The sequence below is a fragment of the Gekko japonicus genome, unplaced genomic scaffold, assembly GCF_001447785.1.
Source record: "Gekko japonicus isolate JY-2015 unplaced genomic scaffold, Gekko_japonicus_V1.1 scaffold2471, whole genome shotgun sequence".
Classification (NCBI taxonomy): domain Eukaryota; kingdom Metazoa; phylum Chordata; class Lepidosauria; order Squamata; family Gekkonidae; genus Gekko; species Gekko japonicus.
The window spans coordinates 106,164-119,126 of NW_015169253.1; the positions used below are offsets into that span (position 1 = coordinate 106,164).

The following is a 12,963-nucleotide window of genomic DNA, read 5'->3' on the forward strand; positions in this document are numbered from 1 at the left end:
CACAGCAAAACAGCCTCCAATTAACCCAGGGCAACAGGAGGCTGATACTCTGGGCTGACCACTGAAGGGGGGTAATGTGATGCAGAACCAGGGGGAAATAGGGTTGCCAAACCCCCCGGTTTGCCAGGGGTCCCCCCTCCTTTTGGGGGGGTTCTACTCGCTGCCAGACAGATGGCTGGCGGGGGAAGCCCCACCCCCAACACCCACAGCCACCCCTCTCTCTCCCTTTAAGTGTGTGGAACCCGTGTTTCCTCCCAAGCCCGATCTCCGCTTGAGATCAGGCTTGCGGGGAAATGCCAGCTTCGTGCTCTTAAAAGGGAAAAGCGGCTGCTCTTAAAGGGGAAACGCTGGTTCCTGCACTTAAAAGGGAAACGCCGGCTCCTTTAACTGCAACGAACTGCCATTTCTGGAGATCCAGCGCACGGGCGGGGGGGGCCGCGGACGTCTCCAACGTGATGTCATCATGGTGGGGATGCCCCGCCCCCTCCAGGAATTCCCCCAAAGTCACCCCCAAAGTCCCCCACTGGGGGTGGAAGATGGACTTGGCAACCCTAGGGGGAAACCTGGAATAAAAAGAAGGCTGGACTCGATTTTAGTGCAAAATTGGGGGGTGGGGGACCTGGGTTAAAAGGAAGGTTGGATTTGATTTTCGTGCAGAATTGCTTGGAGGACACCACGGTGAACGTGGGTTAAAAGGGAAGTGCAGAAAGGGCCACTATTACAGGAGACCTCCAGGCTGTTTCACCCGCCAGTGGACGGGGAGATCTGGCAACCCTACTCCACCTGGAGGGTGGCAACCCAGCCTGTGGCCCCTCTTCTCCTAAAGTTCCATGTCCCACGATGCTAAGCATGATGTCCTTCTCGCTGTCTTCTCAGAGCTTCTCAGATGGGGCTGCCAGCTCTGGGTTGGGGAATACCTGGAGGTTTTGGGGGTGGAGCCTGGGGAAGGTGGGGTTTGGGGAGGGGAGGGGCCTCAGTGGAGGTCCCATGCCACAGACTCCGTCCTCCACAGCTGCCGCGTTCTCCAGGGGAACAGATCTTGGTCATCTGGAGGTCAATTGTAACAGTGGAAGCCTACTCTCAGGTGCAGTTGTACATCCGATCCTCCTTACAGGCCTCTTTAGTCTTCTCAGTCCAAAATATGCCCAGACCTGGCTGCTGCATCCTTCTGAAGGACTAAGCATCAAAATCAGACCAGTGAGGAGAGCTTTCTGAGAAAGCACAAATCGGAAGAATTTCCATTAAAAATCCCAATCACCTAAACAGAGTGAGATCAGATTTAACATATATATTTCATAAGCAAAAATTTTAAAGCGCCTCATGTTAATTTTATGCTCCAATAGCCAACATTTGATAAAATAAATGTGTAGGTTAAATACTATATACAAACCAATTAAACCAAACCTTAATGTGGGTCCAGGGGCACTCTTAAGGCCAAGAAAGTTTAATTCTGGGTATAAGATTTCGTGTGCATGCACACAAAAGCTTGTAACTAGAATTAAAGTTTGTTGCATGCACAGGAAAGCGTATACCCACTTTCTTGGTCTTAAAGGTGTGCATGCACACGAAAGATTATACCCATAACTGAAGTTTGTTGCATGCACACTAAAGCTTGTACCCAGAATTAAACTTGGTTGCATGCACACGAAAGCTCATATCCAGCATTAAACTTCCTTGGTCTTAAAGGTGTGCATTGCACACAAAAGCTTATACCCAGAATTAAACTTGGTTGCATTGCACACAAAGAGCTTATATCCAGCATTAAACTTCCTTGGTCTTAAAGGTGTGCATTGCACATAAAAGCTTATTTGTTGTTGTTGTTCAGTCGCACAGCCGAGTCCGACTCTCCGCGACCCCATGGACCAGATCCCACCAGGCCTTCCGGTCTTCCGCCGTCCTCTAAAGTTGGCTCAATTTCATGTTCGTTGCATCTATGACACTGTCTAACCATCTCATCCTTTGCCGTCCCCGTCTTCTTTGACCTTATACCCAGAATTAAACTTGGTTGCATTGCACACAAAAACTTATACTCAGAATTAAACTTCTTGGCCTTAAAACTGTGCGTGCACACAAAATCTTATACTCAAAATTAAACTTCCTTGGGCCTAAAGGTGCCCCTGGACTCAAAGGATGTCCTGCTGCTTCAGACCAACACGACCACCCCAGGAGACTCCTCTGCAAGGCTGTCGTGGAGGCCGACACCCCCTCCTTCCAGCCACAGCCCCACTCCCCATCATTGGGTAGGGCGGGATATAAATCCCAAGAATAAATAAATAAATAAAGTAAATAAATTTGAGGCAATCTCCCTCAGCATCTTCACCCCTCGGCAACAAAGAGTAACAACCTTTTCCTCCTCTTTTCCCACCACCGACGAAGGGAGGCCCGAGAGGGACGTCCAAAAACGCCCGGAAGTCTTCGGTGCAGAGAGAGCGCTCGGGCTTCTTCAGCCTCCGCGGCCACGCCCCCGCGGCCAATCGCCCGGCGGGTTGCTCCGCACGCACGCGCAGTAGGCGTGCGTCGGCGCGTCAGAGCGCGATGGCGCGGGGCACCCGGAAGTAGCGCCGTTCTCTGGCGGTGGGGGCTGGTCGTCATGGCGACGGCGGCGACGGCGGCTGCGGCGGCGCCCGCCGAGGAGGCCGCAGAGACCCGGCCGCAGGGCGCCAAGCGTAAGGAGAAGAAGGGCTCGCCGGCCGGGGCGGCGGGGACGGCCGGGGCGGGAGCCTCCTCTCCCTCTGCGCGGGGGTGTCGCTTTTGGGGGGGGGGGGGGGGGACCCGTTCAGGCCGCGGGAGAGAGGCCGGTCCGCCGTGTGTGGAAACACCCTCCCCCCCCCCGACGCGTGAAAAGTGCAGCGCGCGCCTCTGTTTCAAGAAGTGCGCGTGCGCGCGCGGTGTATCCAGGGTTGCCAACAGGCCTGGAGGAGAAGGTTCCCGCCCGCCCCTTCCAGTGGAGTCTTGATGTGGGGGGGGGAACTGGGCCTCTGGAGCTCTTCGGGCGGCATGAAGCGGGATGGCGTGGCCCGCTCTTAAGTGACCAGCCCCCTGGGCCGCTGCTCAAGGGACGGGGCAGGTTTCCAATCCCGCCAGGCTGTTGGCAACCCGACCAGGCGCCTGTGCTTGTGGACTTTGGGGCTCTGACTGTCAAAAGCGGGTCATTTTTGTTCCAAACTCTTTTCCCCCCCTGGTTTTGTGGGTAAAGGTAAAGGTAAAGGTTCCCTTGCTCGAAAGCCAGTCGAGTCCGACTCTAGGGTTGCGGTGCTCATCTCCGTTTCCAAGCCGAAGAGCCAGCGCTGTCCGAAGACGTTTCCGTGGTCATGTGGCCGGCATGACTAAACACCGAGGCGCACGGAACGCTGTTACCTTCCCACCGAAGTGGTCCCTATTTATCTACTTGCAATTTCTTGCTTTCGAACTGCTAGGTTGGCAGGAGCTGGAACTAGAGACGGGAGCTCACCCTGTCTTGCGGCACCCGGGTCTTGAACCGCTGAACTACCGACCTTGCACAGCCTGCAGTTCAGCGTCTTAACCACTTGAGCCACCGCAGCTCCTGGTTTTGTGGGTACCAGGGGTCATTTCGTAGGAAAAGAGGTGCAGGAGCTCATTAGCATAACTCATTTGCATATGCCACACCCCCTGATGTCACCGGAAGTGTGTCAGAAGGCAACACCCACCGCTCAGGCTCCACTGGACTGTTTTGGATGGCTAGCTATTGGGGGTGGGGGGCGAAGCACAGATCTGTCCTCAAAGAGGAGGGAGAGCTTGTACCTGAAGGCGGGCGGGGGGGCTCTGCAAGTTATCTGGCTGCTTCTTGCTCTGACTGAGGGCTGCTAGGAGCAGGGGGCGGGGCTTGTTGCATGTGCCCGCCCCCCTGGGCTCCTTACTGCCGGAGCTCCGCTCCTGTGCGCTACGGCAGGAAATGACCCCTGCTTATATCAGGCGTAGATGGGCCGGTTTAAGTTCACGCAGGGAGGCCAGGCTCCCGGGTATCAGGATTGTTTTTGTCCATTGAAACTTAGGATGCTGACCTCGTCATGTTTAGGAATCGCTTCGTCCTTTTTAAGTTGCTTTGTTTTTTGTGTAAATCGGCAAACAACATCAAACATGTAGATGAAAATAAAACATGCGTTGACCAAACCGTATATATAAGTATCGGAGAATCATAATCGGAGATGTGGGGTAGAAAGCTTTCCAAAAAGGAAACAATGCTTTATTTTCCCATTTCTAAGGGTTCCTTTTTTTTCTGTAAAATTAATAACACCGAATGGAGGCCATTGCTGGTACAGTGTCGATTTGTGAGGGGAGGGTGAATAAAAACCCACATACATATAACAAACCAAATATAAAAAGCAAGTTATCCATTCACCTGAGTGGCTGGCTGTGCAGGTCAAATCAAAACCAAATTCCTAGTTCTACAGTGGAATGATATTGTAATTGCCGCTACCAAGAGGGACTCATGCATCTGATGCTACCGGCAGTCACAGTGAAACTAAATAGCTCAGCATGGGCAATGCTGTTATGACATTTAATATTGGTAGTCGTTAAGGTATTACCCACTTTCCCCTTGGAATTGTAACAGCATAATTGAGCGATATTAATTCTAGAATACTGAAAGGACAAGATGCTTCAAACTTTTCCCCAAATTTTTTGCATATGAGGAATGGTCTCGTTCACAGCTCCATGTGAATGTAGATCAAAAGACTCTGTAACGTAACTTTTCTCTCTCTTTTATTTGATACTGACAAACCTGCACAGAGGATCCTGCCATTGAGACAGCAGAAGAAGCAACTGAACCTGCAGAGGCAGATATCAATGAACTTTGTAAGGATATGTTCAACAAAATGGCCATTTACCTCACAGGTGAACTGACAGGTAAGCTTATGGGAAGCCGAAACAAAGGCCTCCTCTACCTAGGAGCACTTCCGACCTCTATAGGAGTTCACTCAAAATCCTGTGTCTTCCTTGGGTGTTTGCCCCCCTCCTCTGGTGACATCCGCTTTTAACAGAAGAGGGGAGTTTTCCAGTTAGCTGACCCATGAGCGGTCTTAGCTAGAAATAAACCACCAACACTCAGTTTTCACATGGCTGCCCTTTCTCAGGGATTTGTGTCTGCGAATTGCTTAGGGTAAATCAGAAGATGCTTGCTGGAGCTGTCGTGGATCTTTCAGGCCTGCTGTCATGAGTGACTGTGCAAGCCGCTAGCTGAGACAGCAGCCCTGGTACTTAACCGTGATGAAAACTGTGTCATGTAAATGCCTCTCTGTCGGCATTTATAGCTGAGACAGCAGCCCTGGTACTTAACCTTGATGAAAACTGTGTCATGTCAATGCCTCTCTCTCTAAGTCGTAATTTCTTCTTCTTTCTTTCTGCCCTCCCCTTCCCCTTTTTTAAAGCCACCAGTGAAGACTACAGACTCCTGGAAAACATGAACAAGCTCACGAGTTTGAAATACCTGGAAATGAAAGATATCGCTATAAACATCAGCAGAAACCTGAAAGACTTGAATCAGAAATGTAAGGCGAGAGAGAGCGACTCAGTCATTTGAATCTGACCCATGTTTTTTTGGTTTGCACCTAACCCTCAGTCTGCCACAAGACTCTGTTAGCACATTGTGCCATGTACCAAGGAAGCCTCGTGCCCTGGTGTCAGGCCTGTGGGCCCCGCCGGGGTGTTCTTGGGTGGCTTCCTGCAGCGGCCAAAGAGGCAAGAAGGCCCCTTTGAGGAAGAAGAGGCTGGAAAGGAAGCTCTGGCGAGGCATGTGGTTAGAGAGCCAGTTTGGTGTAGTGGTTAAGTGTGCGGACTCTAATCTGGGAGAACCGGGTTTGATTCCCCACTCCTCCACTTGCAGCTGCTGGTGTGACCTTGGGTCAGTCACAAGCTCTGGCACAGCTGTCCTTGAAAAAGAGCCATTTGTGTCAGAGCTCTCTCAGCCCCACCCACCTCACAGGGTGTCTGTTGTGGGGAGGGGAAGGGAAAGGAGTTTGTAAGCCGCTCTGAGACTCCAAGTGAAGGGCGGGGTATAAATCCAATCTCTTCTTCTTCTTTTTCTTCTTGTGTCCTCTGTCAAGGGATTCCCCCAGCTGGGCACACCACTGTGCATCCAGGCCTTGTTCACTTGCATAGTTTTTAACTGTTATAATTTCTCTGTCAACTTTAGGGTGTCCCTCCCAGTTTGTATGTCCTCCACCCCTTCCTTGTAGCTATTTAAAACCAGTCGATGATGTAGGATCATAAGAACACAAGAGAGGCCAATGTTGGATCAGGCCAAAGGCCCATCCAGTCCAACACTCTGTGTCACACAGTGGCCAGAAATACCAGGGGCCATCAGGAGGTCCAGCAGTGGGGCCAGGAGGACACTAGAAGCCCTCCCACTGTTGACCCCCCCCCCAAGCACCAAGAAGACAGAGCATCCCTTGCCCCAGAGCCCCTATCTATACCTTGTGGCTCATAGCCACTGATGGACCTCTGCTCCATATGCTTATCTAATTCCCTCTTGAAGCCGTCCGTGCTTGTAGCCGCCACCACTTCCTGTGGCAGTGAATTCCATGTGTTCATCACTCTTTGGGTGAAGAAGGACTTCCTTTTATCCGTTCTAACCCGACCGCTCAGCAATTTCATGGAGTGCCCACGAGGATCCGACCCATAAACTCTCCACGCTCTCCCAGGCTCCTGTGGGGTGCTTGCTCCCCGCCCCCTGCAAGACTTCTGAAACTTCTCAGCTTTCTCAGCACAGGGTCTAGGGCTGTAGAGAGGCCATAGCTTTGTTTACAGAAAATCTTGGGATCAGTATCTGGTGCCTAAAGTTACTGGGCCTCCAGGAACAGAGCGAGAAAAGATCATGGAGAGCTGATGCCAGTACAAAGCTGGCTAAATATGTAAGAAACAGACTGGCATCAAAGACGCTAGATATAGTCAATCATCATGTCAGTATATAATTAATCACAAAGTGAAACTGTGACATTATTAGTAGTAATATTCTTTATTGTCATTGTACATAGTACAACGAAATTAAGATGCAATCATTTCAGTGATTTACAACAATATTCATATACACTCACACAGCCATTCACAACTATCTCATAACTCCCTTAAGGTTCACATAGCAACTTAAAACCACTAATGTCACCCAAATTCCAATTTCATACAGCATTTAAGGCAGTAATAGCTCTCGAATAAAAACTATTTTTAATCTGTTTATCCTTGTTTTAATTGTCCTATATCTTGTTTTATTTGTCCTATATCTATTTTTTAATCTGTTTGTCCTTGTTTTAATTGTCCTATATGTAACAGTAAATACAATTAATAAACATTCATGGAACAATTGTAATTATAAGAATACATGAAGTAATTTTGATGGTTACAAAGTGATCGCTGCTGACGAGAACCTCCGGATTAAGTTCCGTTCCGTCTCTTCGTCTGAACAAGCCTTCAATATAAAACAATTTGCGCACATCAACATTAATATGTTTTTCAAAGTTTTTTAGAGTTTTCTAAAAAAAATTCTGTACAATTTTTTTTTTTTGCAAAATTTACAGAAAAAAGATCCATGGTTAAATACCTTCAATAAGGGTTTCAAACAGTCAGCAGCAATCACTTTGTAACAATCAAAATAACTTCATGTATTCTTATAATTACAGTTGTTCCATGAATGTTTATTAATTGTATTTACCGTCACAATAATGTCACAGTTTCACTTTGTGATTAATTATATACTGACATGATGATTGACTATATCTAGCGTCTTTGATGCCAGTCTGTTTGTTCCATATTTAGCCAGCTTTGGACTGGATTCTCCACACCCGTCTGGACAATCAGAGAGGCACGGCTGCTTGTGGTTTTGGAACTGGGACCAAGTCTGCCTCTCGATCACGTCCTTTAAAGGTTACTGACTTAAGAGGCGGAGTCAGCCGTTTGCTCTCAGTGAGGCAGAAACTCATCTCAGTCCTCCTTTGTCCCTCTTCCCTCCAGACGCCGGACTGCAGCCCTACCTGGATCAGATCAACTCGATCGAAGAGCAGGTGGCCGCTCTGGAGCAGGCGGCCTACAAGCTGGACGCGTATTCCAAAAAGCTCGGTAGTTGCTTCCGATGTTGGTGGGCGGCGCGGTGGGTCAGTTGCGTGGGGCAGGACCAGTGTTCCCTCTAAGCTGAGTTAGCGTGAGCTGGCTCGCAGTTCTTTAGCCTCCAGCGCACACATTTTTGTCTTTGCTCGGGAAGGGATGGCTCCAGAGCAAACTGATTCATGCAGTTGCCAAATCACTTGCTCACAACTTTAATGCCAGTCGCTCACAAAGTAGAATTTTTTGCTCACAAGACTCCACCGCTTAGAGGGAGCATTGGGCAGGACCTCTCGCCTTCCTATTCCCGGGCTGGTGAAGAGAAATGCAAGGGCAGGGGTCCTACAAGGAGGGTCCCGGGCAGTGTTCCCTCTAAGCCGAGTTAGTGTGAGCTGGCTCACAGTTTCTTAGCCTCTGGCTCACACATTTTTCTCTTAGCTCGGGAAGGAGGGCTCCAGAACAAACCAATTTATGCAGCAGCCAAATCGCTCGCTCACAGCTTTAATGCCAGCGGCACACAAAGTACAATTTTTGCTCACAAGACTCCACAGCTTAGAGGGAACATTGGTCCTGGGGCCGGCCATCACTCTCGTCAACCCCGCTCTCAAACTGGGGTCTCCAGCCTGACTGAGCCGGCGGGCACCTTTGGGATTCTGAGGCCGGGCGGGGGGCACCGTCACAGAACGGTGGAACCAGTCACGAAATGGCTGCTGCGGGAAGCCGGGCCGACCACAAGATGTCAGGGGGGCCGGGGTCCACGTCAGTGTTCCCTCTAAGCTGAGCTAGTGTGAGCTAGCTCACAGTTTTTTAGCCTCCAGCTCACAGATTTTTGTCCTAGCTCAGGAAGGAGGGCTCCAGAGCAAGCTAATTTATGCAGTAGTCAAATTGCTCACTCACAACTTTAATGCCAGTCGCTCACAAAGGAGAACTTTTGCTCTCAGGACTCTGCAGCTTAGAGGGAACATTGGACTCCACGTGACTCTAGTCACACCTCTTCAAGATGTCAGGCAGAAGCCCTGTCTTACAGGAGCCCGTTGAATCTGCACAGCCCACCAGAAGCTCTGCTGGGCAAAAGCCTCCCCTAGCCCTACCCGCTTTGTAAAAGCACTTGGTGGGCATCAGGAACGGAGCGGGCATGTGCCCTGGCTCCCATGGGCACCACACTGGGCACCCCTGCTCTAAAAGGAGGGGCTGGGCTATGTGTCAGTCGGTGCTCCCTCTAAGCCGGGGAGTCTTGTGAGCAAAAACTTACTGTGTGAGGTCCTGGCATTAAAGTTGTGAGCCGGTGATTTGGCTGCTGCTCCACAACCTAGTCTGCTCTGGAGCCCTCCTTCCCGAGCGGAGACAAAAATCTGCGAGCCGGAGGCTAGAAAATTGTGAGCTGGCTCACACTAGCTCAGCTTAGAGGGAACACTGGTGTCAGTCACTGCCAAACGGCGTCTGCACCGTCAGGCTCCCTGTTGCAGCGGTACTGCCTGTGAGAGCTCCTCCTCGGGATTGCCAGGAGCCGGGGGGTTCTGGGCCCCTGTGAGGGTTCCCGCTCCACCTTAAATGCCTGGCCATGCTGTTGCCATGCTGACGGGAGGGCACAGTTTCTGCAGAGCCTCACGTCCGCCCCCGGGGTGGTGGGGATTCCAGAGTCGCAAAGAGAGATCCTTGAAGCTGTAACATAAATGGTTCGCTTGCTGACTCCGGGCACACGGGCCAGACTCGATGTGGAAGTGTGGCTGCGGCTGCCGTGAGGATACCGCTGCCACTATGAAGCTGCGTAAAAAAGTGCTGCGAGGGCCCTATCCTGATCAGGCCCATAGCAGGGTGCTCTTGTCGTCCCCCCCACACACACACTTTTTCAAGCGCTGAAATGGCCACGGCAGGGAAGGGTCTCTGCCATTTCAGCCCTCGATAAGGTGAGGGGGGGGGAGCGCCTCAGCCCACCGTGCTGCAGACCCAACGAGGGCCTTGCGCCATTTCTAAATGGCTTTCAAAGGGCGGCCACCAGGACACTTGTCGTGTCTAGTTTGAAGAGGAGGAGGAGGAGAAGAGATTGGATTTATACCCCGCCTTTCACTTCCCAAAAGAGTCTCAGAGCATCTTACCATCTCCTTTCCCTCCCCCTCCCCACAACAGACACCCTGGGAGGTGGGTGGGGCTGAGAGAGCTCTTTCGAGGTCTGCTCTTGAGAGAACAGCTCTGAGAGAAGAACTTGTGACTGACCCAAGGTCACACCAGCAGCTGCATGTGACGGAGTGGGGAATCAAAACCGGGTTCTCCCAGAGTAGAGTCCGCCCCCCTAACCAGTGTTCCCTCTAAGCTGAGTTCGTGTGAGCCAGCTCACAGTTTTTTAGCCTCCGACTCACACATTTTTGTCTTCGCTCAGGAAGGGTGGCTCCAGAGCAAACTAATTGATGCAGTAGCCAAATCACCTGCTCACAGCTTTAATGCCAGTAGCTCACAAAATAGCTTAGAGGGAGCATTGCCCCTAACCACTGCACCAAACTGGCTCTGAGACTCGCACTGACCAGGTGTGTGTGCTTTTTTTCTTCTTCTTCCAGAAACAAAGTACAAAAAACTGGAGAAACGATGAGAGAAGCCCTTCCTGTAATGGGCCTTCCCCCCCCCCCCTTTTCCGGAATTCTTGACTGGCTTCCAGGCAGTCAGAAAACGCATCCCTGACTTTACAGAATGCGTACGGAGAGAATACTGCCGACCAGAATCGTGGCAAAACTCCTGGAACAGGGACGGCTGCTCTTTCCTGAGGCGGAAACGTCTTCCTTCCTCTACTCGGAGACACTGGGCCCTCTTTCCCCTTCTCCTTCGCACTTGACCAAGAGCTGATCCCCGTTCGCAGCCACTGCTGCAGCTCGCCTGCCCCAAGGACTCCCTTTTCCCTGCAGCTGCTGCACCTGCAAGCTGCCGCACCTTGCTTGTCTGTCCTTGACTCTTGTTTGAGCTGGCGCACGGCCGTTCCTCTGGCCTGGAAAGCCACACTCGGTTTGTGAGTCTGGACGCTTCCAGGGCGCGGCGAAGCAGGGTCTTGCAGGAACAGCGGCGTAGCCTAGTAGAGCATCCTCCCTGCTGTACTTTTCTTTGTGCACAATAAAGAACACTTGGAAAGGAAGGTGTTTTTCTTCTGGACTGGGCTTCTGTGTGTGGAGGGGGAGACGATGTTCTTCCGTATGGAATCCGTGCTGACTCACAGTCGTTCTTGAGAATAGATCCAGGTGGGTGGCCGTGTTGGTCTGAAGCAACTCTAATAGTAACATTCAGGTGGGTCACCATGCTGGTCTAAAGCAACAGGAGAAAGTTTGAGTCCAGGGACACCTTTAAGACCACCAAAGTTTAATTCTGGTTGGAGGCACCGCGTTGCATGCACACTTCTGCAGACACCCAGAATTAAACGTTGCAGGTCTTGAAGGTGTCCCTGGACTCAAACTTTCTCCTGTTGCTTTAGACCAGCATGGTGACCCACCTGAATGTTACTATTAGAGTTCTACACATACCTGCACTTCCTGGCATTTTGTGTTAGGCTCTGCCTCCAGGGGCAGCCATTCTGTGTTTGTGTCCCACCACCCTGTGGTCAGAAAGAATTTCAAAGGTGCCTGCAGGTTTAAAAAGTCCAGGAGAGACTGTTCTAGCTGGCAGCTCAGTAAATCAGCTTGAGGAAGCAGCCTTGGTGTCTTTCACTTGCGACAAACAGCTTTGTAGCTAGGAGAGAAATCTCTCAAATATTTGGCACGTTCTAAAAAGGCTTCTGTTTTAGGGAAGAGATTAAAATGTTCCATTTTCAGACTTCCACAGAGCTAAGGCACATCCGTGCCTGTGTGTCGCATGGCTATCAAACTTCCAACATTCAGGTGGGAAATACTCTGACAATCAATGTTCCCTCTAAGCTGAGTTAGTGTGAGCTGGCTCACAATTTTTTTTCAGCCTCCAGCTCACACATTTTTCTTTCCGCTCAGGAAGGATGGCTCCAGAGCAAACTCATCTATGCAGTAGCCAAATAGCTCGCTCCCAACTTTAATGCCAGGAGCAGGGTATAAACCTAATCTCTTCTTCTTCTTCTCTTGTGTTTAAAAGTGATGCCAGGACGTGCTTTTATACTTGTTAAGAGGTAACATGCAGTTGCCCCTGAAAATTCAGGGGCAACTGCATGTTACCTCTTAACAAGTATAAAAGCACGTCCTGGCATCACTTTTAAACACAAGAGAAGAAGAAGAAGAGATTAGGTTTATACCCTGCTCCTGGCATTAAAGTTGGGAGCGAGCTATTTGGCTACTGCATAGATGAGTTTGCTCTGGAGCCATCCTTCCTGAGCGGAAAGAAAAATGTGTGAGCCGGAGGCTGAAAAACTGAGAGCTAGCTCACACTAACTCAGCTTAGAGGGAACAGTGGTGGACTCTATGACATTGTACCCCACTGAGGTCCCTCTTCTCCCCAGGCTCCACCCCAAATCTCCAGGGCACCACTACACCAAGCTGGCTCTCAGAAAAGCAACTTTAGAAAATGGGAAATCAAAGTGCAGAAGGTGATATTTAACCCTTTCCCCCCCCTCACTGTTTTGCCGTTTCAAAGTTCCTCATGCACAATGTTTCCCTCAGAAACACACACGGAACTTTCCTGAGCAATTTGGAGCAAAAATGGATGAGGGAGCAACGGCTAGGAGCCCACCCCCCTACAAACTTGGGGGCCTGAGTTCTCCTCTTCCAAAGCTGCCTTTCAGTTTTAAAAATATTACCGGGGTCTTCCCAGACAACACGTCTTGCTCCGAAGGCTGGTTCTGTTCCTCTTGGAGCAGCCAAGCTTGCCAGTCTGGTACGGTTGGGTGGGGAAATCTCCCAGTGATTTGTGTGTTTGTGAGTGGCACTTTGCGATACGAATTTCCAGGGCTATTTTTGGGCAGGAACGCACAGGAAC

The 12,963-nt window shown here is 50.6% G+C and overlaps 1 protein-coding gene across 1 annotated transcript; it reads left to right on the top strand.

The window, feature by feature from the left end:
- The first annotated feature begins 2,518 nt into the window (after positions 1 to 2,518).
- BLOC1S2 (biogenesis of lysosomal organelles complex 1 subunit 2) lies at positions 2,519 to 11,149 on the top strand. Its single transcript, XM_015416500.1, has 5 exons — positions 2,519 to 2,666; positions 4,750 to 4,866; positions 5,388 to 5,507; positions 7,963 to 8,067; positions 10,602 to 11,149. Exons 1-5 carry the CDS (start codon positions 2,591 to 2,593, stop codon positions 10,631 to 10,633), a joined length of 450 nt encoding a protein of 149 aa, XP_015271986.1. The 5' UTR covers positions 2,519 to 2,590; the 3' UTR covers positions 10,634 to 11,149.
- The last annotated feature ends 1,814 nt before the right edge of the window (positions 11,150 to 12,963 follow it).